This window comes from Penicillium cosmopolitanum (genome assembly GCF_028827165.1).
Source record: "Penicillium cosmopolitanum strain IBT 29677 chromosome Unknown utg000006l:49.0-5199605.0:1.0-5204138.0, whole genome shotgun sequence".
Lineage (NCBI taxonomy): Eukaryota > Fungi > Ascomycota > Eurotiomycetes > Eurotiales > Aspergillaceae > Penicillium > Penicillium cosmopolitanum.
Genome location: NW_026622676.1, coordinates 647,048 through 673,346, shown reverse-complemented (window position 1 = coordinate 673,346; position 26,299 = coordinate 647,048). Strand labels below are relative to the sequence as shown.

General features: G+C 48.3%; 12 protein-coding genes across 12 annotated transcripts; 6 read left to right on the top strand and 6 right to left on the bottom strand.

Moving 5' to 3' along the window:
- Nucleotides 1–420: 420 nt before the first annotated feature.
- N7509_004772 (RNA recognition motif domain-containing protein) lies at nt 421–1,420 on the top strand (the record flags this gene model as incomplete). The annotated part of the gene is made up of 6 exons (XM_056629409.1): nt 421–440; nt 565–637; nt 713–819; nt 900–1,174; nt 1,265–1,300; nt 1,374–1,420. 6 exons carry the CDS (start codon nt 421–423, stop codon nt 1,418–1,420), a joined length of 558 nt encoding a protein of 185 aa, XP_056488711.1.
- A 526-nt stretch (nt 1,421–1,946) lies between these two features.
- Nucleotides 1,947–3,536, bottom strand: N7509_004771 (gamma-glutamylcyclotransferase; the record flags this gene model as incomplete). The annotated part of the gene is made up of 6 exons (XM_056629408.1): nt 1,947–2,489; nt 2,561–2,645; nt 2,829–2,833; nt 2,970–3,019; nt 3,165–3,196; nt 3,442–3,536. 6 exons carry the CDS (start codon nt 3,534–3,536, stop codon nt 1,947–1,949), a joined length of 810 nt encoding a protein of 269 aa, XP_056488710.1.
- Nucleotides 3,537–4,424: 888 nt separating this feature from the next.
- N7509_004770 (putative short-chain dehydrogenase/reductase family protein) lies at nt 4,425–5,524 on the top strand (the record flags this gene model as incomplete). The annotated part of the gene is made up of 2 exons (XM_056629407.1): nt 4,425–5,305; nt 5,401–5,524. 2 exons carry the CDS (start codon nt 4,425–4,427, stop codon nt 5,522–5,524), a joined length of 1,005 nt encoding a protein of 334 aa, XP_056488709.1.
- A 654-nt stretch (nt 5,525–6,178) lies between these two features.
- On the top strand, nt 6,179–7,416 carry N7509_004769 (EF-hand domain-containing protein; the record flags this gene model as incomplete). The annotated part of the gene is made up of 4 exons (XM_056629406.1): nt 6,179–6,219; nt 6,289–6,307; nt 6,387–7,323; nt 7,394–7,416. 4 exons carry the CDS (start codon nt 6,179–6,181, stop codon nt 7,414–7,416), a joined length of 1,020 nt encoding a protein of 339 aa, XP_056488708.1.
- A 1,094-nt stretch (nt 7,417–8,510) lies between these two features.
- Nucleotides 8,511–10,612, top strand: N7509_004768 (MDR family MFS transporter; the record flags this gene model as incomplete). The annotated part of the gene is made up of 5 exons (XM_056629405.1): nt 8,511–8,771; nt 8,863–8,892; nt 8,958–9,268; nt 9,328–9,449; nt 9,507–10,612. The coding sequence occupies 5 exons, from the start codon at nt 8,511–8,513 to the stop codon at nt 10,610–10,612; spliced, it is 1,830 nt and encodes a 609-aa protein (XP_056488707.1).
- Nucleotides 10,613–11,383: 771 nt separating this feature from the next.
- Nucleotides 11,384–12,567, bottom strand: N7509_004767 (uncharacterized protein; the record flags this gene model as incomplete). The annotated part of the gene is made up of 4 exons (XM_056629404.1): nt 11,384–11,646; nt 11,715–12,071; nt 12,141–12,342; nt 12,397–12,567. The coding sequence occupies 4 exons, from the start codon at nt 12,565–12,567 to the stop codon at nt 11,384–11,386; spliced, it is 993 nt and encodes a 330-aa protein (XP_056488706.1).
- Nucleotides 12,568–13,953: 1,386 nt separating this feature from the next.
- Nucleotides 13,954–15,384, top strand: N7509_004766 (uncharacterized protein; the record flags this gene model as incomplete). Its single annotated transcript, XM_056629403.1, has 1 exon — nt 13,954–15,384. The coding sequence occupies one exon, from the start codon at nt 13,954–13,956 to the stop codon at nt 15,382–15,384; it is 1,431 nt and encodes a 476-aa protein (XP_056488705.1).
- A 692-nt stretch (nt 15,385–16,076) lies between these two features.
- N7509_004765 (uncharacterized protein) lies at nt 16,077–17,705 on the bottom strand (the record flags this gene model as incomplete). Its single annotated transcript, XM_056629402.1, has 6 exons — nt 16,077–16,162; nt 16,220–16,426; nt 16,501–16,860; nt 16,933–17,034; nt 17,100–17,304; nt 17,370–17,705. 6 exons carry the CDS (start codon nt 17,703–17,705, stop codon nt 16,077–16,079), a joined length of 1,296 nt encoding a protein of 431 aa, XP_056488704.1.
- Nucleotides 17,706–19,608: 1,903 nt separating this feature from the next.
- N7509_004764 (uncharacterized protein) lies at nt 19,609–20,872 on the top strand (the record flags this gene model as incomplete). Its single annotated transcript, XM_056629401.1, has 2 exons — nt 19,609–19,631; nt 19,708–20,872. 2 exons carry the CDS (start codon nt 19,609–19,611, stop codon nt 20,870–20,872), a joined length of 1,188 nt encoding a protein of 395 aa, XP_056488703.1.
- Nucleotides 20,873–21,549: 677 nt separating this feature from the next.
- On the bottom strand, nt 21,550–21,972 carry N7509_004763 (uncharacterized protein; the record flags this gene model as incomplete). The annotated part of the gene is made up of 1 exon (XM_056629400.1): nt 21,550–21,972. One exon carries the CDS (start codon nt 21,970–21,972, stop codon nt 21,550–21,552), a length of 423 nt encoding a protein of 140 aa, XP_056488702.1.
- A 1,683-nt stretch (nt 21,973–23,655) lies between these two features.
- On the bottom strand, nt 23,656–24,972 carry N7509_004762 (putative aminotransferase; the record flags this gene model as incomplete). The annotated part of the gene is made up of 1 exon (XM_056629399.1): nt 23,656–24,972. One exon carries the CDS (start codon nt 24,970–24,972, stop codon nt 23,656–23,658), a length of 1,317 nt encoding a protein of 438 aa, XP_056488701.1.
- A 583-nt stretch (nt 24,973–25,555) lies between these two features.
- On the bottom strand, nt 25,556–26,216 carry N7509_004761 (GFA family protein; the record flags this gene model as incomplete). Its single annotated transcript, XM_056629398.1, has 3 exons — nt 25,556–25,806; nt 25,912–26,091; nt 26,165–26,216. The coding sequence occupies 3 exons, from the start codon at nt 26,214–26,216 to the stop codon at nt 25,556–25,558; spliced, it is 483 nt and encodes a 160-aa protein (XP_056488700.1).
- Between the last annotated feature and the right edge of the window lie 83 nt (nt 26,217–26,299).

Genomic DNA, 26,299 nt, shown 5'->3' with positions numbered 1-26,299 from the left:
GGACTAGTCTTCTGAGGGGGTGGTGTGAAAGGACTATTATCTCTGCAGCGGCCTGCTCACCCCACCTTGGCCTCCATCTCCCCCTCTATCTGTTGGGCCTCGATTCTTCGTTACTGGTCGTAGCCCGCAGCCAAAGGCAATCCAGTAAGCATCATATCTCCCTGGCAGAGTCCCATTATTGGTGCCGGTGCGGGCTGGCAAAGTCCCAAGGACACGGAAGCCCTAAAGCAGTGTGATTGTTACACGGGTTTGACTGCTGACTCGTTTCGCAACCACTAGGATCTCCCTGCCACTCAGTCTCCCGGCACAACTCATCATTTCCTCCTCCTCCCGTGGGTTGCTTCCATCAACTCGTTCCTGTGTGTGCACTAATCCCTTCCCAGTCTTGATTTTTGAGAGTTTCGCGGGCAGTCTACCAGAATGTCCAAACTTTTTGTTCAGTATGTTAAGCTGGCTTTTTCCCCGCGCGCATTTCATTTTCGGCTTTTTTCCGTCTGATTTCAGGGACATCAGGCCTCCGTGCCAGGAAAGAATCGAACTGACCACGTATCCATTATTATATAGCGGCCTGTCATGGCACACTAATGATGACACTCTTCGCGAGGGTTTCCAGCAATTTGGCGAGATCCAGGAAGCTGTTAGTCTTCTTTTCCCCGGCCACAGAGCCTCATCCTTTTGATCTGCAGCCGGAGTCTAACTCCCTCTGCCCCAGATTGTGGTCAAGGACCGTGCCACGCTCCGTAGTCGCGGATTTGGGTTCGTGCGATTTGCAACTGATGCCGAGGCCGATGCTGCCATGAATGCGATGAACAACCAGGAGTAAGCATCTGCAGGATCGCCCCTGTCTCTTCATCATCGATAGATATCCATCAACTCATTCTTCTATTTCCCCTCTCCAGATTTGATGGACGTGTCATTCGTGTTGACAAAGCATTTGACCGTCCCAGTCGCCCTGACGGTGGCTTCCAAGGCCGTGGTGGATACAACCAGCAACCTCAAAGTGGATATCAGGGCGGTGGTGGCGGTGGCTACGGCGGCGGAGGCGGCAGCGGTGGATACAACCGTGGAGGATATGGCTATAACAACTATGGCAATGGAGGCGGCGCTGGCGCCGGCGGCGGAGGCTATGGCGGAGGTGGTGCTGGTGCTGGTGCTGGTTATGGCGGCGGCTATGGTATGTAGTATTTGACGTCGCCGGTCTCGGTACTTGGAACGACCTTCATTATTTTGTTCTACATGGTTTGGAGGCTAATACAGCATGCAGGTGGTGGTACGAACGCTGGCTATGGCGGCGGTGGTGGTAAGTCATTACAGCTGCATCCTATTCTCTCGACCCGTTTTATATATTAACTGAGTTGGGTTGTTCTTACCAGGCTGGCGAAACAACAACCAACCTCCGGCCCCATCTGAAGGCAACTAACTTTCGACATGTTTAAGATATTTCCATTGCCATCTCCCTTCAGCACGCAAAAATGTCATTCGGCAGATTTTCCTGGAACCGGTGGTTTCACGGGATATAACGAGTTTTGAATTTGATGCAATGTGGATCTGCAAATTATGTGAAGCAAGTCTTGATTTTTTTTTTGCGTGATAATTTTTGGCTCTTTTTTCCGTCTCCACTCCTGAATTTGTTTTCGAATCCTCTAAGAAGAGCTGGTTTTGGGCTCGACCCCACTGAGGTACATAAGATTCTACATCCTGGCAATAATTTGGTTTTGTTTTTGTCTGGTCACGGTGTACTATGGTTCAATCTTTGATGATATCTTAACCTCGTCCATATACATAGTTCCGGTGCCTCTTCTATCATGTTTTGGGATCTCCGTGTTTAGCCCAAAATAAGGCAAACATCGAGGACTTATATGATAATTCTAAAACATGGTCTTGTTCATCTAGAGTCTATGCCATAATCCACAAGGACGTTTCCCATCACGAAATGAGCTCGCCGCTCATTCGATTTTGTCCCCGTGCACCGAATCTCCAGCTAAAGCTAGATATTTGCGCACATCTCTTGCGGCCTCCTGCTCTTCAGCTTCGGGTTGGTCGTCAGCCTTGATAGCCTTCACCCGTTTCACTAGATCGGTGACATGCACATCGGCCGTGCCCAGCCCAATACCCTCCAATGCCTTCTCCAGAAGATAAAGATATTCCGTATTCTTGCCACTTTTTCCCTGGCTGTCGCTAATAACTTGAGCCACCTGCTCGGCGTCACGCTCTTCGTGCTCACGAAGAAACTGGGGATTGGTAGGTTGTCCGATATACACCATGCAAGTGATCGGGGTTGCGGCATCGGCATCGGCCTCGGGGACCTTTGCGACTGTGCTTGTCGCTACGGGAGAGATCGCATGGAAAGGGGTGAAATGCGCTGTATACCCATTGATCTCGCGTTCGTCGAGGTAATCATGAACCTCTTCGGCATGGGAGGCGGGAATATGATAAGCCGCGCCCCAGACTTTACCTATGGAGGCGGATTCGGATTCAAGGGTAGCTAGCTGGGAGGGGTTAGCATAGTGTAAGCTTTTATTGTTTCTCAATGGAGGAGGGTTATCTCTCATTCACTCACTGGATCATCGAGAGTTTCCCAAAATGCCCGCTCGATCACGGTAACGACTCGTCCCGGCTTCTCCAATGTGCCGCGATGATCAGAACTGTGAAAGACGACGATGTTAGTGGATCAATTGTGATTTCATTCCGCCAATGTTCCCACGGCATATGAGGCTGAAATTAAAATTCCCAGGGTCCGGGATCATGGGCGTCAAGGGGAGGGGGACTCGGTGCCCGAAATCAGAAATCAGAAACCAGGCCTCCCACTCCAGATCCACAACACATACCTAGCCTGCAATAAGAACGCCACATCGGCCTCGTGTCAGCTTTGATCAAGTTAGACCTGAAACATATGAGAGTGTCTTTTTCGCAATCCCGCCCAGGCTGCCGGATTCCTACCTCTCTCACACACAGTGGAATTTACATACCTGCCAGAAGCGCCGCACGTAGCCGTTGATATACCCCGGTACTCGCTGGTCTATTTATTGGATTAGCTATTCTATACGGATAGGAGTTTACCAAAATCGTAATTCATGCTAGGCGGGCACAATTGAAAGAGGAACATCGTTTGCAAATAAAATCCACTCCGACCGAGGAAATTTTACACTTTCATTCATACATACCGAAATGGGGTGGTGGTTTCCAGATCAAACTCCTACACAATCAAAAGTCAGTAGGATGTCCAATCTTCATTCTGAAACTTGAATGCCGCGGCGGGGGTCCGAATAGAGCAGGTCCTTCGGATATCCAGCCGTATACGTATAAGATTCCCCGTTTGTACTTTGTTTTTCTCAGGGCAATTGCATTGCCTTGCATTTCGTATAATAAAGCACACACAAACAGACACACAAAATAAAAATAAAAATCAAGCATTGAGAAACTGAAGGAATGACAACGTACCCGTATCCAAAAACCCAAAGATCACCCGCGGGAAAATGCTTCTTCCATGCTCGCCCTTCCGGGTGCACCTGGTGCCCCTGCAACGCCGCAGCCATAATTCTCTCTTTCTCGTGCACTTGAACTTTCGCCAAGCGGGTGGCGAAGGTAGGTAGCTAGCGTGTCGGACAAGTGTTTGCTGTGTGATCCGGGCTGCTGCGTGGCAAGCAATGCCTCTTCCCTTACTATACTTTTGGCCCTTAGGGCAGGGAAAACAGGTTATGAATGTATGTAGTCAAGTCGGATTGGCGGCTCGAAGCCGGAGAGATGTGATGTGATGTTTTGTGTGATCAATTCTCGTAAACTTGCGTCCAGCGTCAATCAAATACTGAATTCAAGTTAGCCAGCCAGCCCTGTGTTGCTGAGAAATCGGGTTGCCCGCTTTTGACCGGCGCCCCTCTCCAGTTGTTTGCAGTGTTTGTTTTTGTGTCGTCGCCATTCGGGCGGTTGGTGAGGTCTTGCGAGGTGTGCTGATTGGATTGTTTATGGTGTGATGGTGGTGTTTTTTGTGATTAGAGATTAGTCTGAGCCCTGGGTCATGTTCGATTGAACCTCGGTCGAATAGTTGGTGTATAGTGACTGGTTGTTCCTTTCTATATTTCGTCACAACTTTGATGCGGGGTAAATGGAATTGATAAACTTGAGCAATTCAATTCCTTAGAAACTTGAAACAAACTTGAAGTTTATAGATGATTGATATACTATGAGCTTCTTACTTTAACAGAGCCTAATACCAGATACGCTCATATCTACCATGTGCTATGTATATGTGAATCGGAGAAAGCTCTTGTTGACGAAGAATTGAGCCACGAGCCACGAGCCTCAAGGCCCCACTTCAACGGGATGACTCAGCGATTATCACGTGCACGATATGCTGCAGTAAACACCTATGCTAGGCCAAGTTATGAATTGACACTTTTGATAATCAGCTATTAAATACCGCCATCATGTCGAGGCTCTTTAGCGTTCTGAAAATGCAATTCATACCGCCCACAGATCCACGTGGTATCTCCTTTGCTGGCAAAACGATTGTCTTGACGGGTGCCACTTCGGGCCTGGGTTACGAGGCCGCCATCAAATTTCTCAACCTCGGAGTCGAGTCCCTGATTATTGGAAGTCGCAGCATAGAGCGAGGAAACCATGCCAAAGCAGAGTTGGAAAAATGCACGAATCGCCCAGGCACCATCCAAGTCTGGGAGCTTGAGATGAGCAGCTTCGCCAGCGTCAAGAATTTTGCCAATCGCGTTAACACCGAGCTTCCGCGACTCGACGTGGCCCTGCTAAATGCTGGTGTCTGGAATCGGGCTTATACCAAATCACCGGAGGACTGGGAAGACACCTTACAGACCAATACCTTATCAACCTCACTACTGGCAATACTGCTTCTACCCAAATTGAGGGAATGCTCCACGTCCTCCGATCCAACACATTTGAGCATAACCTCCAGCCAACAATTTGTCCGTGCCAAAGCGGAGAGTCTGCGAACAGAGGGCCCCCTGCTCGAGCATCTCAACTCCTCGACGACATTCAAGGGGCCAAAACAATATGGTATTTCCAAGTTACTTCTAGAATATGTGACGAAGACATTGGCCGATCTCGTTCGCAATGATGATGGCACCGTGCCAGTTATCATCAACACGGTCAGTCCGGGATTCTGCGTGTCCGGCCTCGGACGACAGTATAACCGGTTCTACGAGCGCTGGCTTGCGTGGTTGGCCTACAAGATCTTTGCGCGCACGACTGAACAGGGAAGTCGCTCGCTGGTTAGCGCGACGGTGCAGGGAGTCGAGTCTCAAGGGAAATGCTGGCGCAGCGATGGATATCTTGAGTATGATTGGCTTCCTTTCCCTATTGCTTTCCTCAAATTTTTGCTTTCATCCACTCCTAATTTTGCCACCGTAGAATGAACTGACAGATTTCTAGCGAATCCACTGCTTTGACGGCCGGGACTGAAGGGAAGCAATTTCAGGTGAAGGCTTGGGAGGAAATCCTGGATGTGCTGCAGGAGCAGGACAACGAGGTCAAAATCATTACACAGAGAGATTAATTGCGCACTCTCCTCGCGAATGTACTAACCATGCAATTTACATTGTACTATATTTATGTATTCATGTTCAAAAGCAAAAGCAAAAGCCGGAAAATGCTGCCATCGGTAGATACTCGTACTACTACTAGTACTACTCGTATTCGTGTCGGTTCAGTTATTTTTACCCGCAAGTGGAGCCGCAATTACAGCCCAATTGCTGGTGCTGGTGGGTTGTCAGCCCTAGGCTTCATAGCTCATAACGGTAAGCTGTAAGCTGTCGATTCTTGGATCAACCGCCTGCGAAACGCGTAGGATTGGATATATTTGCAAGTACAACCATACAAACTGTGAAGCATTCGTAATCCTCGTCACTTTTAATTGCAGTGGAGATTGACCACGAAGCTGGAGTTTATCACTTGGCATTGGCATTGGCCTAAAAATCATCTTGAACCACCGCCCACGGCTCCGCTTTGACTTTGTCAACGGATCAACCCTGACTTTCTCCCTTCTCCTTCTCCTGCAGATTTCTCACATCATTCGTGCTTAACCCTCGACTATATACGTCCTTTCACGACGACAAGACTTTTTCCCGGGATTCTGACGCCTGCCAAGTCTCCCCCGCCTCCCTGAAGGGATCTATCTCATTGAGGCCTGATTGCGTCAGTGCCCGCGACCATGGCCTACAACAAGAGCTACAACCCTGACGCGCTGCCAGCGTGAGTTGCCAAACCCAGCGCAATGCCCGTGGAACTCCTTTAGATCGCTGACAAGCTGGAATGGCACAGGCACGCCGAGCCAGAGCAGGTACTACTTTGACCCTCCGCGACCACCGTGTCCACCGTGTCCCTTCACCTCCACACCCCGCTAACAGAGATGCAAACAGGTCGCGCAAATGATCGGGAACATGCAGGTATCAGGCAGTCAGCCCACCAGTCAAGGCCAAAAGCCTCTCCCCTCACGACCCCCACAAGCAGGCGCTGGTAGCGGCGGCGGCGGCGTTCCACCCCGCGTCCCCGTCTCCAGTGCCCCTCCACAAGGAGGAGGAGGAGGTTATAACGCTCCTCCACCACTGCGCCCGCAAGATCCCCATGCATCCCACTCCTATAGCGGCAGTGCTCCTGGTGGTGGCCGACCATCACCAGCAAACCTACCCCCTCCAAACCGGCCACACCCATTACACCCATCCCCCCCACCGCAGAACTACGGCTTCGGACCCCCTCCCTCCCACAATCGACCACCACCCTCCTCGCGCCCTCCTCAATCCCCACAGCCCCCACCCCTCGCCGCGCCGACAAGCAATGACCCACAGCAACTCTTCCCACTCTTTCGCGCCGCGAATTCCTCGCACTCGGGCTCGCTGACAGAGCACGAGCTGGGCTCTGCACTCGTCAATGGCGACTATACATCCTTCCACCCGCGGACGGTGAAGATGATGATCCGAATGTTCGACCGGGACGGGAACGGGGTGATTATTTTCGACGAGTTCGTTTCGTTGTGGAGGTATCTTGCTGCGTGGCGGGAACTATTTGATCGATTTGACGAGGATCGCAGTGGGCGGATTAGTCTGCAGGAGTTTGAGAATGCGCTCGTGGCATTTGGGTATCGGCTTAGTCCGAAATTTGTCTCTGTGCTTTTCTCGATCTTTGAGAGTAAGACGAGACAGTTGAGTGGGGCGCCGAAGAGTCCTAATCGGCATGGGATGAGCTTTGATCTGTTTGTTCAGGCTTGTATTAGTCTCAAGCGGATGACGGATGTGTTTAAGCGGTATGATGATGATCGGGATGGGTATATTACTGTTAGCTTTGAGGAGTTCTTGACTGGTGAGTTGAAGTGGAGCGGATGGGGCGATTGTTGGAATGATGCTAACCAAGGTGTTTGTCTTTTCTACAGAAATTCTCCAACTGCAGGAGTAAGGGAAGTGTCCTCTCGTCTGTTCTCATGTCGGTCTGGCATGTCGTGCATGTTGCATTTGTCGCCTTGGGGTTGTCGATTCTGGACTCGGCTTCCCATTTTCCATTTTATACCCTTTCGTCTTCCCCCCCTATTGTTCAGTGTTTCAGTCATAGAGTTCTCGGACAGGCCGTTGCATTTGATTGGGGCGTTATTTAGTGATGTGCATATAAAAGAAGGCTTGTCTGGAGCTTCTTTCATCCGATGGTGGTTTTTCTCGACTATTTATTTCATGTTGACTTACGAGTATACTTGTAGAATCTTGTAGACCGCCCCTCTCGAGTGGATGTGACAGCTCCGATGGGTCTCCGCAGGGTGAGGTCATCAGGAATGCTGGGATAGCACCACCACCATCGCAAAGTATACCAGCAGGAGTAGCAGTAATTGAATAGCATTAAAATAGTTATAGGCACCACTGATCAAGTTTTGATTAATGTTCATTGACCTGCCAGTGCCACTACAAACAGCCGCTTGCAGGGGGTCCCACCTATCAAACTATGTGTTTTGCTTCTGCCAACGTGGTTTGCTGCAAGCGGCCTCGCGTTGTCTCGCATAACGCATAAAATTGTCCGAGCCCCGACATATCCATTCACCGCACTTCCTCAGGCTATCCATACTATACTAGCATACTATACTAGTCTAAGGCACAGGGTAGACTAACTCGATCGAGGTAAAAAGAGAAGAAAGCTCGGGGCTCGGCATTTCGGCTCTTCCCGATGCTTGATGAGTAAAGTCCGAGAACAAGATGACTCTGACTTACACTCTGCACGACCTCCATCTCGTATAAGTTGGAAAGCAATGCCGCTTGGACCTGGGCAAATACAAACGACTCCTCTCCAAGAGGATAAAATATACAGAAACCCCCATCTCGCCCTGAACTCCCCCTACATCATCCATTCAACTCGCCATCGATCGGTTTTATCTCCGTCGCGCTACCGGACTTTGGCCTTGCGATCGCCCCGCTGAAATTTCCCTGCTCCTTTTCTTTCTCTCCTCGCGCTACTTCCACTCTCTGCTCGCAGAGAAAAGAAATCCCTTACCTTCGATCGTTGTCGCCATGTCGGTCGAGCGCCAGCACCATGAGTCCTCCAGCAGCGACTCCGTTGCTGCGCAGATTCCCTCGGAAAAAAACGCCGCCGATATCGAGCCCTCTTCCCCGCAAGACGAACACGATGTGACGCCCACCCCAGAAGAAAACGATACCGAAAATGCGATCGAGAAGAAGGAGTCCGAGTCCGGCTCACCTTTGGACCGGACCCCCTCACAGGCAGCCAAGATGGGCAAGAAGAAGATCGCGGTCGTTATGACTGCCCTTTGCGTATGTACACCTTTGATACGAGGAACAACCCAGCGCAATGCGACACAAGTTGCCTCGCAATACGAACTACAAGCTGACACCTCTTCTCTAGTTGGCCCTGTTCCTCGCTGCTCTGGATATGGTAAGAACTGCCCTTTCCCACGCCCTCGCCGTGACAATGCAGATAGTTAACCGACTTCGTCACAGACCATTATCTCAACCGCCTTACCTACAATTGCCGCTGGCTTCGGGGCCTCGGAAAGTGGATACTCCTGGATCGCCTCTTCCTACCTTCTTGCCAACGCCGCTTGTATTCCGCTCTGGGGAAAGATCAGTGATATCTGGGGTCGGAAGCACATCATCTTGCTCGCCAATGTGTTTTTCTTGGTCGGTAGTTTGATCTGTGCTCTGGCAAAGAACATGGCTATGATTATCTCTGGTCGTGCGATTCAGGGTGTTGGTGGTGGTGGTATTATCATCTTGGCCAATATCAGTGTGTCGGATCTTTTCAGCTTGAGGTATGGTACTTGCCCTTTCGGTATTCTTGAGTGATATAATGCTAACGGATTGTTTACAGAGATCGACCTATGTACTACGGTCTTTTTGGTGCCACCTGGGCTATTGCGGGTGCTCTGGGTCCCATCATTGGCGGTGCTTTCACTACCAGTGTTACATGGCGATGGTGCTTCTGGTTGAACTGTATGTGGAATCCTTTACAACAAACAACACGAACTTTTGACTGATCAGACTTTCCAGTGCCTGTTGGTGGTGTCTCATTGCTTATCCTCTTCTTCTTCCTGCACATCGAATCTCCCAAGACGAACTTTTTGGAAGGCTTGCGCAACATCGATTGGGCTGGTACTTTCTTGATTATCGGCGGAACCCTCATGTTCCTCTTCGGCCTCGAATTCGGAGGTGTCAGCTACCCCTGGGCCTCCCCCACTGTCATCTGCCTGATCGTCTTTGGAATCGTTGTCTGGGCCCTGGCCATGCTGTCAGAGTGGAAGCTGGCCAAGTACCCAGTTATCCCGCCTCGCCTATTCAAGGAGTGGTATAACGTGCTAATCTTGTTGGTTTGCTTCTGCCACGGATTCGTTTTCATTGCCAGCACCTACTACCTCCCACTCTACTTCCAGACCGTGCTTCTCGCATCGCCCATCCTGAGCGGTGTTTACGTTCTGCCCATGGTCCTGTCGCTCTCCGTCGTCTCCGCCGTAACCGGCGTCGTCATGAAGAAGACCGGCCGCTACCGCGAGATGATCGTCGGAGGTCTTTTCTTCATGGTTATCGGCTACGGCTTATTCATCGACCTGAAGGCCTACGCCTCCTGGCCCCGCATCATCATCTACCAATTAATCGCTGGTGTCGGTATCGGCCCTAACTTCCAAGCCCCACTGGTCGCATTCCAGGCCAACATCCGACCCTCAGATATGGCAACAGCCACAGCTACCTTCGGCTTCGTTCGCCAATTGTCCACCTCCATGTCCGTCGTTCTGGGCACGGTTATTTATCAAAACATCATGGGCCAACAATCCGATAAGCTTATTGCAGCTATCGGCCCTGAGCTGACTGCCTCCATCTCCGGCTCATTCGCGGGCTCTTCCAAGTCTCTTATTCAGTCACTCACCGAATCCCAGCGACAAGTCGTTCTGGATGCGTATACCCTTGCTCTGAACCGCATGTGGATCTTTTACACTTGCATTGCGGCCGTTGGCTTCATCCTGTCTTGTTTCATCGTTCCCCGTGAACTGAGCAAGTCTCACACTATCCAAAAGACTGGTCTCAAGGAGCAAGAACGTGCGCGCAACGAGCGTCTCGAGGAGGAGCGCAAGGCTGAGGGTAAATCTGAAGCCGAAGTTTAATCATACTCTTCGCTGAATTTACACCTGCCCATCGTCTCCTTTGCTCTACTCTACTCTACTCTACTATACCCAACTCTATCACCTCCTGCAGCATCATTTTCCTGCGCTGGTACTCTCAATGTCTAATATTTTTACATAATTGCATATACGTGTTTGCTCGGAGTTTGCTTATTTTTACCCGAGGCATGATAGCGCTTGCAACGAAAAGCTTTGAATGGAATGATTTACTTGAGCAACAAACAACCAATAAATTCATTTACAATTTACCATGCAATATCCCTTAACATCTCATATATTAGAATCATTGGTTCACAGTCCAAACCAAATTAGAAACAAATCAAACTATTCAAGGCCGACCTACTAAAATTCCAATCAGCATCTCGCCCTAGCAGCCTCATGTTAATTAATGGATAATTTTCATTCCAGTGGGCCTTTGGGCCTGATATGACCACTGGCACACCAGATGTCGATCTTGATTGGGGGCCGTCAATCCCTGAGATGTGAATACGAGGTGGGGCCCAATATACTAACTGCATCTTTTTTGACGGAACCATACATTAAATTAAGAGAAATTGATATCAAAAGGAATAACCATAATTTTAATTAATTTATCTTATAACTGGGATGCATCACTGGGGATGATTCTTATATTGCGACATTTCCATCCAGCCCTCTGGACCCCCGGGTGTATTTAAAACAAAGCGAGGGGTTTCCGGCTGTTCTTCATCATAGCCAGAATATGAGTCCGCCGAAGACGATGCACGTACAGGTTCAGTTGTACCAGATGCACCCTTGACAGAAGAAACAGAAATGGTGGTGGTGACCACGGGAGTCTGGCCAGCTGTGGCGAGATCCCCCCCTCGAAGCATACTTATCATATGCCATGTAATTCTTCGGGCTCCGAGAATATCCAGCGGATTTGATGAAACGCTTAGTGATAGGCCTGAAGAGCGGCCACACGGGCGGAATTGACATTGAGATGAGGACAATCCACTCTTCAACTTCACCCCAGCGGAAAAGGATTCCGACACCATCTGATCACGCATACTGTCAGTGATATGTTCGTTGCTACTAGAGATAGTTATATTTCGGAGAAACTCACATGAAGGGTCATCACTGAGAATGAATTTTGCCGCCCAAGTTCGAACGATTGCTGCAGCTCCAGCAAAGACACCGAGGCCCATGAGGAAACTCAATCCCCATTTTAACTTGCGATCCATTCGCAAAGGGACCAACATCGTGACCGGGATAATGGCGAGGTAGAAATCGGAGAGTGCAGCGACAGCACCAATGAAATAACTGTAGCGTACACTCGTGACGTGATTACACTGATCCTGGCGTAAAGGGTCCCAGAGTGCGTTTGGCGGACTGCATTGGAACCAAGCAAGTAAGATCTGCGGGATACTGAGAATAATGTTGGCCGCCCCGACAGCGATCAAACTGCGGCGGATCTTGGGATCTGTAGGAAAGGAAGTTAGTAAGATAATAGAAATACATGAATTTTCTTGTTCTTGTGAGGAGAACGCACTGCCTTGACCATTCATCTCAATCAGAAATGCGGCGACTGCGACCTTTCCAGTCGGGATCGCCATGTTGAAAAAGAAGACGGTGATCCATGTGAATAAAAGATAGTTATGTAATTGGCCGACCTCCTCGACGATCGCGATTCTATTTCCAAGCCCATGGAGAATGGAAATAACGCCAAAGCATTGTGTGATGGTCGTTAGAAGCTACAGAACTGGTCAGCCGGCGTGGTCCGGATAGAGTCGAGTGATAGTTCCTACCCAAGCAACAAGAGCCCAAATCAAGGCGGTTGTTCCAAATTTATTAACTCGAAGGCGAACGTAGATTCGCAAGATCATAAATATCGTAGCCACCGCTCCTAGGCCGAGTCCCAAGCGAAGATCGGCTGGGCCACGGCCTCCATATGCTGGATATCGTTCCTGTAAGCTCATCAGGGCGGAGTTGTAGTGGAAAAATCACAGGTCGGCAGGAGGGCCATATTTAGCAGCAGCCGTTCGCATATATGAATAAGTGAGACCCAGGTTTCGGCGTCCGGCGGACGTGACCACGAGGAATTCGATTTCCAAGTGGGGTAGATTGCCCGAGAATCAGTCTAACCATAGGATGGCAATGCTTGATGGTAGTTCATCAGATTCGTGGTTCGATCAAGTGGAGCCCTACCATTGAACTCGCCGGCCAGAACCATTGGATTCGCTAACCGCCACCTATCAACTGTCTCGTTTTCGGCTTCTAGAATTGCCGTGCCCCTGTGGCGTTGGAAAGGTAGGATCAGTTAAATGAATACAATTTCCAGAAACTAAAAAGAAACAATATGTATAAGCTATGGGCGCATAGCATTGGCCATTCAATGGATTGGCTCGGACCAGCCTCGTCAAAAAAGAGGGGAAAATGGGGCGGATAAATTAAGCCGGTGTCACGATTTTATGACCAAGCGTTCAATCAAGATCAAGATCTGAGTCTCCATCCAATCCGCCCCAGCTCCCATGTGGCAAGCCCCTCGCTAACCATCGCCAACAATTGCCAAGAGCTCATCGGAGCGCCCGCACTGGTCTGAAACTTTTTAGTCTGGTCCCACTCCTTGTTCGTTTAGCTTGAGCACTTTTGGCCCTTCGGCCGGAGGAATCACCTTATCCGTTCACTCTGATCACACTGATCGCATTGTTCTTATAGAGAAAATCTTTGCTTTTGCGCTCGGTCCCCACCCGACCACGCGAGAATTTCAATAGTTTCCCCTCTCCAGAACTTCGGTCAAGCTAACGCCTTGACATCACCTAGCGATATTAATTGGGGGGGGGCCCTGCGTTGAGGAACCAACATATACTGGATTTTTTTCCATCAACATGACACAGGTTTCAGATGTGGTAGTGCGACATGGAAAACCTCGGATAGCCTCACGCTTTGTTTGGAACGTGGAGGGTGGGAGCAAAAGGATTGACTCAAATATGAGTTTCCCGCTGATCCGGAAAGCTTGAAAATAGATCTTGGATTTCTGGAATTGAAATGGTTATGATCATTGGTTCATGAGTTTATCGTTCCATCCGCAATGCTTTAGTGGGTGGAACCGTTGTCACTCAACAGAGCTCGGCAATTGATATCTCACATTATAGCAGGTATCCTCAGCTTAAATTGAATCTCGGGATATTTGAATCTGATAGAATTTCAAAAAATAGACAAAGTATGTAACTCTGATATCTTACATCTGCCACAGTCGGACACGGACGCGTGCTGTCACGTGCTACATTAGCTAAGCCTGTACACATCGGCCAGATCATCACATCACTCTCATCTACTTTTCGAAATCATGTGAATATACTAGTATGTCTATCACAACGCTCCCAGTCGAGCTTGTGACTAGAGTCTGCAGTTACCTCGAGCTACCGGGATGGGCTGCGCTCAGGTTAACTTGCACTTGGCTATACTTCTCATCATCAGACGCCTTCACAGATCGATATTTTACAAGCATTCGATTCATCGCGACAAGTGACAGTCTTCGGGAACTAGAAGCCTTAGCTTTGAGCAAGACTATTCAAGCAAGTGTTAGAAAGTTATGGATGATACCGACCCTCTTTGAAGGTCGTCACCACATAGAACCTCCCGCGTTTGAGACGTGTCACTTTGCAATATCGTCAAAATATGACCGACAGCTGGAGGGGAAAGAGCTAAATGCTCGATATGCCATATATCAAGCAACAGTGGCAGATCATTGTGCGATTCTTGGCTCAAAAGACTTCAGCATCAGACTTCAGAAATGCTTCGCTCGCTTTAGCAACCTGGAATCTATTGGATTGCAACATTATACAACATCATTTCTACTGGACCCACGGCAGAATGAAGTCCGATGTCTAGGTTTGCGCCGCCTCAGAGATCAAATGGACTTGGAATTCCACCCTTGGCATTTAAGTTCTCTGGAATCCAAACTCAATGCCAAACCCACCTCTCTGGCCTGGTACAGACTCGTCCAAGCACTCTCGGGTGCTGATAACCCATTCAAACCCAAAGAGCTACATACGTGTAGCACCGATTTTTGTGGTCGAATATCTCTAAATGTTTCCCTACCCCAGGAGGAATACGATGCACTTCTCCTGAACCTAAGCAGCCTCGAGTATCTACATATGTGCGTCTCTGGTGGCAGATCGAGACCAGAAAGCAGACAAAACGCCAAAGCGAACACTGTTGATCTCCTGATCGAAATTGCCCCTAGGCTGAAAACACTCATCTTTTCGCAATGGAGCAAGTCGAATTACCGGCGCGACAGGGTGCATCATCACTTCTTGGAAATTGCTCAATGCATCAATTTCACGCAGCTCAAAAAACTTCATCTGTATTGCATCGAAATCGAATACAAGTCCTTGAAATTATTCTTAAACACAGCAAAGGCAACCTTGGATACCCTCGCGCTTGAATTGGTGACGATGAGAAACGATAGTCATCCTGTGACAGATCAAATGTCTGTCACAACCATCCAGTCTCCTCTGGATAAGATGAGTGCTTCTTGGCAATTCGTTTGGAACCTTCTTGCAAACGAGCTCTCGCTCAAAACGTTTGATGTAAAAAACCTTGATTATAGGGGCGCGAGAGTCTTTTGGATAAGACATGGCGATGGAAGTCAAAAGATCGAGACCGTTCGCTTCAATGCCGAAGTAGCCGACATCTCGTTCCGCGAATGGATGAGTCAATTGACGGTAGTAGTAACTGGTGAATATCGTGATAATGTGGCAGTAAGAAATCAAGGTGAGTCACAAACTTAATTCGAAGAGATTAATCATCATTCTCATTGTACCTTGATAGAATGGTTCAAATCAAAATTCCCTCAGCATTTTGATTCGACTCGCCCACGTTCGAATGACCATGATGCTGATGAAAGGCCCTCGCCAACGGGACTCGTGGAGACAGATGTATGGGAACTGGATGCATCATAGTCTGCGAGAAATTCGAACTCAGAATACGGACTAAATGAAGTTTGGGTTTAGATCATGGGCTATGATGGCCAATTCAGATTCAGAAAGAGAGCGATATTCATGAGGCTTTAGGTTGGTCAACCCAGATGGCTACATGAGCTACGTGTACAATTCATCACAGTCCGCTAGTGACTAATAAGTATCTTATTCTATAGAAGCAGTCTCTGCGTTTCGAATCTGAAAGTAAAAACCTACACTTCTTGATGACTTTTATAAGCCCCGTCAAACTAACAGTAATTGCAATCGGCTTTTATTTCACTACAAGCATCCATGGATGACTATTACCTCGGCTTTCGACTCAACTTGAAATCCACGGAAAACAGAATAAACAAAATCTGAGTGACGTTCCGCAAATTATAATGCATTAAATTAATATATTACATGCGCTGTCTCAAGAAAAGAACGCACCCATAAAGACGGGGTTTGCCATTCATTTAGTAGCCTCCTAAGAAGTTTTTAGATGACGAACAACAAGAATGGAATCAAGACATGTCTATTGAGCAATCCGAATCATCAGCGGGATCGAAGCAGACTCCGGTTGACCAATTGCAAACGCTCAAGTATGAACCTAGAAATTTTTTGTTAGTGGAACTCCAATAAATTGCTTTGACTAGGAATCACTCACCTCCAACCCAAAACTCGTAGGTTTCTAGTAAGAAAGTAAAGTTAGACAAATGGGGAAAACATCCGTGTAAAATCTCAACATTACCGGCATTCTTGAGCGCCTCAACTTTGCTCACGTCGTCTTCATTTTTATCTTGTTCGCCAAGTTCGACAACATTTTCCCAACCATATGCCGATTTCATTGTTCCGCCCTTCAATTTGATGTCGACTGAAGAGACAAAAATGGTTTCATATATTAGCCAGTTGCTCAAAACTCCAAGACTATCAGGGGTTTGCACATACGCATTCTGCCGTTCTCGCCAAATTTAGATTGAGAGTGAGACAACTCATGTGTAAAAAGGCCCTCAGGCGAGACTCTGACAATTGACTCCAAACTCTTACCCTCCATACCCCCAGAGCCAAAACCTGAACCAAGCCCTTTTTGGTTCCAGTCGATAATACTGTCACCGTAGGCATTACTGCTGGTGAACGAGTCCCACGCCTTAGGGCAAATCGTGAGGTAGTTCCTTGAGTTATCCTTGGTCTTCGCCGAAAATCCCATCACGGTTTTCTCATCGCTCGAGGCACTCGTGCATGGGTCACTTTGAGTGCCTTTCTGTCGGAAATAAGGACAATCCGGCTCGTTTTCAAGTGTAAACACATCTATAAGAGTTGTGGATCAGAATTTAATTATCTTTTATCGCTGTAGATTGAGGACCAGGGTGCCAATCTTACTTTTACCATCGTGCTTCACAGTTTTCCAGAGCGTGTGATCGCAGATAATATCTGACTTGAAGGTGTTGGAATCCAGACCTTCGACAAATTCGTCCACAAAATCTAAATATGGATATTAGAGTCGAATGCATCGCGACGAGATCATTCATCTTCATCGTTCCATTTACCTCCCAGTTTTGCAACACGGTCTTTGGCTCTTTTGACAGAAGCCTCGTCATCCAGATTAACTTCACCATACATCTTCCCATAGAGTTCAATCTGCGCCTTTTGGCTATCGGTTAATTCGGTCCCGTCACTGCCATCACTGTCTCCTGCTTCAGGTCCATCCAAAATTCCATTGAGGGTTGGAATAGCGCCCTGTGCGGCTTTGTTCTGAGAAATAATTAGTACGCCGATAACTATTCCTTCATAATTTAAAGATCATAGAAATTACTCACGATATGGAGCACATTACTAAGGGTCGTGCTGAACCATGAGAAAGTGGCTTCAGAGATAGCATCAGAGTCAGAGCTAGAGCTGGAGCTGGAGCTGGAGCCGCTATCCATGTATCCTTTGCAGTTAGGATGCAGTCTGAAGCCAGGTTTGCCTGGCAGATCAATCCAGTCCTCGCCGGTCTGAGTATCGTCAGCTCTTTTGTGAGCAACCGTGATAATCTCCCCATGGTCGTAGTCTGCCCTCAGGACAAGTCCATGAGCAGGACTTGGCAGGTTGGCAATAAACAAGGTCTGCCAAAATAGGGCCAATATGGCCGTATGAGAGCATCCAAAACCCATGACTATGACAAACCAAGCGTGATTTTGGGATTGCTATAAAAGAAAGCTTTCTTTATTGGGGGGCTGCGTGATACAAAGGAGATTGATTCTTGGAATATAGTTAGATAAAACAAGCACCTGCCAAATACTACTCTGTGTCCGTATATAGACATGATCTCCTTCTCGCGTGCCGAAATGCGAGAAGCGGCACAGGAACAGTTTCAAGGCGTCCCAGTGGGCCTTTTCAGCCTTCTTGGCCCCCATTGTCAGACCAATAAAGTTTTGTGATACGACTCAGCAACTAATGTTATAATAAATTTATTTAAATTAATGGGGGCCGAAGTCCAATCTGGTCAAGACCGTGTGTGTATTCTGAGACATAACCCTTGATTCGGCAAAATATCGTGCTCTATCTTCCATTTTGTTGGCCATATACCGCGGTCTCAATCTCTGCTAGAGTCTAGAGCTACCATAGGAAGTCGGCGAATCTAGTCCTTGCTTGGCGGACTTGTTCCCCATTGAAGGGTATACGCTCCCAGTGAATCAGAGTCTCTGCATTTCCATCCCTTTTTGATTGTAATTCCGATTGCTGAGTTACTGATCTCGTAGGTTGAAAATAAGCACTATGTCGCCCCTGCATAACCCCTGGCCCCCGCGGCCCGGCCCCCCACTCAGAAGGCTTGACGGGAAGCTTGACGGAAGTTTATTTGTATGCGATTTTCAGCCCCAGAACTAAATCTTGAGTCCCACCATGAAGCTTTCTATTGGATCACCCTGCTTATTCCGTAATTTAACGAAAAACTCCGCCCGAAATATTGCTGCTGTGAAGCATAAGCATGCTTAGCCTTGGGGACCGAAACGCAGATCTAGGCCCAGAACAGAGTGGATCAAAGATTATGGAAAGTCCCTCTTTTTGGGGCCAAAAATCCAGGTTGCAACGAGGTCATATTCGAAGCCTCGGCCGCTCTGCTGAGATGACAAAAATAACACCTTTAGGTCAAAATCGTCAAAGAGCTCGTAGTTTATCCCACAATGCAGATTCTTGACTTACAGGGACCGTGCGTGCAACAGGTACCCGAAGATAATGTGCTGGGACCAAGGCTGAAAACTCATAGATGAGATAGCCTCGCTGACGCAGCAAATAAGATTGACGAAAATATTTCTCGTTGTAGCTAGGTAGCGGCTTAGTGCCCTGAGGATGTGGAAATGAAATAGAGGATGACGGCCCAATCATCACTGAAGAAGAGCCAGTTTCTGGATCCTCAGTGACATTCAGGATCCTCATCACTTAAATCGTCAATCAATTTCTATAAGTGGAAGTACGCAATGCATCTATATGTACTTCGTACAAGAACCCACTAAGCAGGTGGGTCTCGATGTACGCATGTTCAAACTGGAGACCCAATTCTCTAGCCTCGTGGTTGGATATTGAATAACCCTCCAATGTCGTCTCAGGGATTTACATGGGTAAGCCTTGACCACGGAAAGGCCGCGTCAGTGGGGGCACACAAGGCTTTCAGGGGCCGATATCCCGGTTCCAACTCTACTACTGACCTCGCGTACTATACCTATATGGGCATATATTCTAAAAGAGACTTCTAATATTGGAACATCCACTGCCTGCCGTATTTCTTTTAAGAAGCCCCATCTTCCTCGTTTCGATCCTCATCTCATCCCATCTGTATCGTTTTCCAAGTGTCATTCAATATGAAACTCCTCTGGTATTTACTGCAGTTACCAATCATAGCCTTGGCTTTGCCTGGCAGAAATGAGGCCAGGGCAGCATCAACACCTTTATTGGCATCAGCCCCAGGTACTTACACCCAAATACACATCATATGCTTTTTGTTGTACGATGATTAACCCTTTCCAAAGCCACAGCCAAGCCTATACCCACGCCTACACCCACACCAAGAGGCAAAACATGTCGCCCAAGGCAGAAAACAAGTGAGAGCCAAAATTCATTTTTTTTGTATGACCTACGCTGATAGTTGATACCAAAAGCTGTTTCACCTGTTTCGAGCGCGGCTCCAGCAAAGTCGCCAGATTGCGGTGTCTCAGAGGACCCAGCTACTCCTGGATACTTCTGTACCTGCACGAATGACTTCACGACGCACATCACCGACAACCGCGCGGGGAATTGCCCAAGTACCATTCCGCCCACATGGACGGTGACTCCTACTTCGTCTAGCACCTCATCAACTAGCGAGATACCTTTCAGTTACTATCAGCTATCAGACGGTGCCCTTATCCACTGCGCATCGTCAACTTTGTCCGAGTTCCAAGCGCTCTCAAAGGAAACTGCAACATATTGTGCAGGCTCCACGTCCACGGACTCTGTTTCAACGGGTGTGACCTCTACCACGACAGTCTGGCCTGCAATCACGAGTCCAGTCACATATGGCAACCCAGGATACTTCACATCAATGTACATGCGGTCGCCGTCAACAGACGGCTACAATGCTACTGCCTTCGCGGAGTCGCTAGCCTTTAGTTTCTACACGGCTTTTAGTAGTGCGTGCGCCACTACTATCTCCAGCACAGTTACAAGCACTGCCGCCCTGTCTTTGAACACATTTGCCACTCTCCCGGGTGGTGCAATGGGCTCAATGACCAGGGTCACCGAGACGGCCACCTACTATGCATGTGCCGCAGAGACATTCAGCGTTTCACCTTGGGACACCGGTTCCCAGGAGTACACCGGTGGCATTGACAATACCGGAAAGCTAGAGATTGCAATTACATCCTCCCTGTACACTGTGGATAATCTCCAGACATGGCTCTGGGCTATGGCATATCGATTTGCACATGCGACTGCGAATTCCTTGACCTGGGAAAAGATCTTGCGTGAAGAAGGTCGCGAAAACTTAGAGTTCTATTACCCGTTCTTCAGGGTGCCGGGGCAACTCACGCTCGAATTCGGTAATAACTGGGACAAGGGCGTGGCACTTGAAAGGATGCAAGTGGCTGCAAGCTATAAGGAAAGTTATGAAACAGAGCTAGCCTGCGAGATTACGCAGGAAATTGAGGAGGGTTTGGAAATGTTTGTGGCTATGGCGGCTGGGCCTGAAATGGCTGCTCTCAGGGAGGCTTTGGATATAACGATTTCCACTGAGGCAAGAAACGCCATACACTACGGTTTAGAGAGCAGCCGTCTCATGCTGGGTTGTGGCGAAAGTGAAGGGTGAGGTGAATCATACTTGATCCATAACTTCCTTGGATTGTCGTGATTACGCCGATATTGCATATACGAGATCGCTATCGTTAGGACTCTCGGTTATACAAAACCCACTATGTAAAAAGACCGCAAAAGCTTTACTTTATGGGGTTGCTGTGAAATGAAGTGGTTTTTCTTATCAATAATGCATTATTCGGGCTTTATAGAGCCTTTTATTCTATTCAGTTCATAATAATATATCTGCTTCATGACTAGCAATACATTAATTTTAATTTTTAAGACTTATACGTTATATACCTTCCAGGCACTACTGATGAAGGAACTTTTTGTATCCCAAATAACATGGGCATGATGCCCGGTTATCCCCATTCCTCAGGATTTGCCTCTTGGTCTAGATTGCCATGTGGATTAAACCCCACTTTGATGGCAAAGCGTATGTTGTAAACAACAATCCCGCTACGTATTCCGTTACGCTTCGATAACACTACTATGAATGTACATACAGACTCAACATTGCATTTTGAATACGACTCGAACCCAGTCATGAATGAAAGATGGGTTATGGATACCATTATCGGATACATTAGAGATAGGGTATTGATCATTGCCGAATCGCCATTTACATTATCGTCCATCATTGATTTCCAATCCACTGATTGATGTTTAGAAATGATATGTGCAACTTTTCTAGTCCACAGGCATCCTATTAGCTTTTGGGTGACCATCACTCCCAATCTCAGTCGCTGCAGTAGACCCATCCAACTCCACCTCAGGTGCTTGCAGCTCAACAGGCGGCGCACGGTACGCCATTTGTTGATAAGGCTGGGCAGTCCCTTGACTTGTGCCAGCTGCAGCAAGAGCCCTCACTCGCCCCCGTCGCTCCCAGAAAGCCCATATCAAAGCTCCAATAGCTATAACACCAAGCGGGACACCAACGCCCGCGCCGATCGCCGTATCTCGAGAAGAAGATGAACTGGATCCAGAACTGGATCCCGAATCGGAAGAGCTGGATGAGTTGGTAGAGTTGGAGGAGTTGGTGCTTGTTGAGCTAACCGCTAGTCCAGCGACGCCTGGAATTGCGGTGCCGTATGGTACGGAGACTGACTTCATCGGGCAGGTGACGGTGCCGTTGTCATAGGAGGCCGTGCCGCAGCAATGTGTTGTTTTATTTCCGGCATAGTTTGCGGCGACGATCGGAAATCCTGAGTTTTGGTTGTACTCAACTGGGATCCATTAGTAAATCAGTGCCTGCTTTGCTGTGCTTTGGTGGAGTGGAGTGGGATCGGGGTCTCTTTTTGGATAGGTACTTACAACAGAATTTATATGAGCCACATGAACTCCAGCTAAGATCCGTACAGCTTGGGCGGGATAGCGCAAATCCTGACGATTGCTGCATATAACATAGCCCATTGGACATGCATATATCCCCTCTGTTGCAACAGTACGTGTTATCATCATCTGTACAAGGAACATCGGCCTTGGCCTGCGATGAGTCGGGATTATAGCATTTGCGATCTTCGGCGAAAGCTGAGGCTGTCCAAAATAGGAGTGAAATTAGGACAGGCCATAGCCTCGTCCTTGGGGAGATCATCATTTCGATATGAAAAAGAAGGAATAACAAAGTTGTGGAGAGGGGGCGGATTCTGGGGGTAAATAATAAGCAGAGGCCCTGTTAAGGCACGTGGTGGAGCATTTGATCGAATATAAGCGGGACATTGTGCCCCCCCTGGTATTTTCAAGGCAACTGATTGACATCAGTGGCCATGTTCTTCAGCTAAGTCTGGGGGCCAAAATTTGGGGGTTGGGATGTTGATCATTCGATGGATTCGGTCAGGGTGTGCGGGAAAACCGCGCGAATCATGTCGCTAGTGAATAGTGCCTGCAAGTTTGGAAAATGGAAACTGCCCTCGACTCTTTTTCTGTTTTGAACATATGGATGATATTTCCGTATTCAAAGGCCCACAAGTGCATTTGAGAATTTTCACGTCGTGACACTGAAAAATGTAAGGGGCCATGGTCCACCACGTTTATGGAGACCTCGGGTCCTCAGCACGCCGTTGAACGAACTCGATATCACGGAGTAGATGCACGAGCTCGTAGGAGATTGATCAAAGTGGCGCGTCGTCCAAAACAAGGCCTGCCAAACTAAAAACGCCACAAAATGAGGCTCCACAAAGCGGTTACTGTTACGATATAGCTACGATATAGATTTGAAGGTTTGTTTAGCAAGCTTCTTCGACTGGCTCTTCTTCTATATTCTGTTCTATACTATTAAGTTGAATTTAGTAGCGGGGCGACAATTTTGCCTGCTCATGCTATCTATTGATATTTTCTCGAACGCTCGCGCTCACTTGGCGAAGAAAGGAGGTGTCTGTGCCACGCTTGGTTTAGTGTGGCCAAGTCATGGCTTGGCATAAGCACTGATGGAGCAATGCTCTTATCTTTCTTGATTCGTTTAAATTCCCGTGCATTGATCGCTGCCAAGATGGCCTGATGTGGCTCAGTCCCAACAATGAAATGACGTGTGAGGATATGTACCCCTCTCAAGTGAATTGTACTACTAGTATCTTGGTGCCCAGATCCCGACCAAAGGCAAGTAGTACTAGTACATATTCAGGAGGACCTTGTGTATGAGAATTGAAATTTGAAGAAGAAACTACAATCTAGAATTCAAAGCATTTGTAGATACATATTACGCAGGAATGCAACCCCCTCTGAACGAGCGCGTGGGGAGATCAATTTTCCAATTCGTAAAAAATGGTCCAAATGTCGCAACAATTATCAACTCATGTCCTAATCATTCAAAGCCGCAACTATCCTCCCCAAAGCCTCCTCCAAATGCCCCCGAGGCTGCGAAAAGACAATTCTAAACCACCCATCCCTCTCCGCCCCAAACAAAGCACCACTAGCCAAGAAAACCCTATGGCTCAACAATAAATCCATAACTTTGTCGCCGACTTCCTCTGACTCCGGGATTCCGGGGTGTAATCTTTTATAAGTCTTTCCCAGATTCACCCACAGAAAAAACGCAGCATTACACCCTGGTGCATGCTCGATACCATGACTCTTCAGAAATCGCACCGTATACGCATACGAATCCGCAAGTCTGAGTTGATTCTCCTTGATATAAGACTCCGTGAACTGAGAATCTTCTAGCAACAGCGCGGCCAGATGATCCGAAATCCCCGAGGAATATGTATACAACGAGACGCCCTTCAACGCCTGTTGTACATCCCGATTAGTCTGGGAAATAATAACGCCGACACGAATCCCATTGGCGCCGAAGTCCTTGCTCATTCCCCAGAGTACATGGACGAGTTGCGGATCGATGATACCGCGCGTATCAATCGAGAGGGCAGACTCGAACTTAACAGGCGGGGGATTATTCTTCTCGTCGACGGTATTTTCCCAGATTGATAGTGCATAGATCTCGTCGCTGATAAGGTTGATGCGATACTTCTGACAAAGTCGCATCAATTCAATCATTGTTTCGCGCGAATAGCACCGACCAAGCGGGTTATGCGGGTGGCAGAGCATAAGTCCACGAACCCGTTTGCCTGTCTTCTGCTGGAATTCCAGGAGAGCTTTCTCGTATTTCGCCACGGCTTGGGTGCTCACGGGATCAACTTCGTCGAAATTCACGGGTACAACTTCGCTACCGAACCGCATCGAGATATCCATTATAAATGTCCCGTAATAAGGTCTGCCAAGCAGAATTCCTTCGCCGGGATCAGCGAATGCCCAGGATACATGCTCGATGGCAGACGAGACTCCATTCGTCACTAGTAAGTGATCCGGATCCAGCGGTGTGAATGGTTTTAAATGCCGAGTGAGGAATTGGCACATCGCGCGTCGGAGCCGGATGGAACCGCCACCCCCGTCGTTGTAGGTGAGATATTTGGCGGGTAGTTCAAGCTTATTGTTCAGGAATTCCAGGAGCTCATCGTGCATCAGGGCGTTCTCTGCTACCCCGACGTTGACGTAGCCTCCCGGGTTGGTGGATGGGCACCAGACATTGCTGAAGATGTCCCACATCGGATTCTGGGCCGTCGTGACCGAGGCTAGCTTTGCGCGTTGCGAGACAATCATGTCGTTTTGTTGATCTCCCATCTTGGCGGGGGTGATTTTGTGTCCGTGAAAGAAGGCTGATCTTTTGTGGAAGAGCAAACTCTGACCGCGATCAGTTTGCGATTCTGGAGATTCGGGATACGTGAGAGTCAAATGCTTTCTTTACAGGGAGTTCGGCTTTTGATTGATCCTGCATATAAGTCAGGGATCTTCGATGTGAGGTTGATTCGTGAGTCAGCTCAGTCCAAAGTTTAATGATAGCTCGTATATCACAGTTCATCAGGCGGCTAGCAGCGGAAAATTCGGCGGCGAAGAATAAAGTGGAGTCAGGACGCCTAAAGCAGTATGTATCCTCCCTTCATCCCCGGACTCGGCACTTTCTAGTTACGAGTACTAGGGGCTATTAAGTAATGCGTTATGCTTATTCCAACCATTCAAGTATATCTACTATTAGTGCACGTAGCAATATCTGATCAGGTATTCTTATATTCATTTTCTCATCTCTCTGCCTTCCCCACAGAATAGTTAATCGGCCTCTGTTTCAACCCTCAACCCCACGCCAAACACCGAATTCCCAGCAGAACCTCCAACAAGCCTAAAAATTCGTTGAATCATATTGCGTCTTCTACTCCATAGTCTGGGCCTGCTTAGCACCCTCCACAGCAGAGAGGTACCCAGTACGATCCTTAACGTAAAGCTCAACATCAATCTTGCCATTCAACTCAGTACCCTTGTTATCCAGGGTCCCGGCCTTAACGCAGGTCATATCAGGCATGATCTCAAGCTCGGTGTAAATTCCCGAGCCGCAGGTCGGGCAGAAGAAGTGCTTGTTGATCTTGCCGCTAGCACCCTTGGCGTCGTAGGAGGTGCATGTTCCTATTCAGTGTGAGTCAGGTTCAGTAAATGTCTTCCAGGGCTTTTATCTCCCGCATTCACTGGCAGAGATCACGGCTGAATCGGGATGGAAGGTTGCTGGCTTACCCTTGGTGACCTTGAAGCTGGTGCGGGGAACGACGGCGTTGGAGGTGAAAGCGCCTCCGGTCCACTGTGCCACATGAGCATTTTGTTTTGGGGAGGAGATAAGATCGGGTATGGGATGGCTAGGTGAAGGTACCTTCTGACAATCAGTGCAGTGGCAGAGAGCACTCATATATTCCTCCGCTACGTCAATGTTAACAAACGGGTGAATCGACCCCGCATGGGGGGGGGGGAAACAAAAAGGATTGTGACATACCTTGAACAGCGTATTGGACACCGCCACACATGCAACTGCCGTTGAGAACCATTGCGTCGAATAATTGGAAGAGAATAAGCTTCGCCGGGGACTAGTCCTAGTATGAGGGACCTTGGTGGAATCGTAGAGATGTGG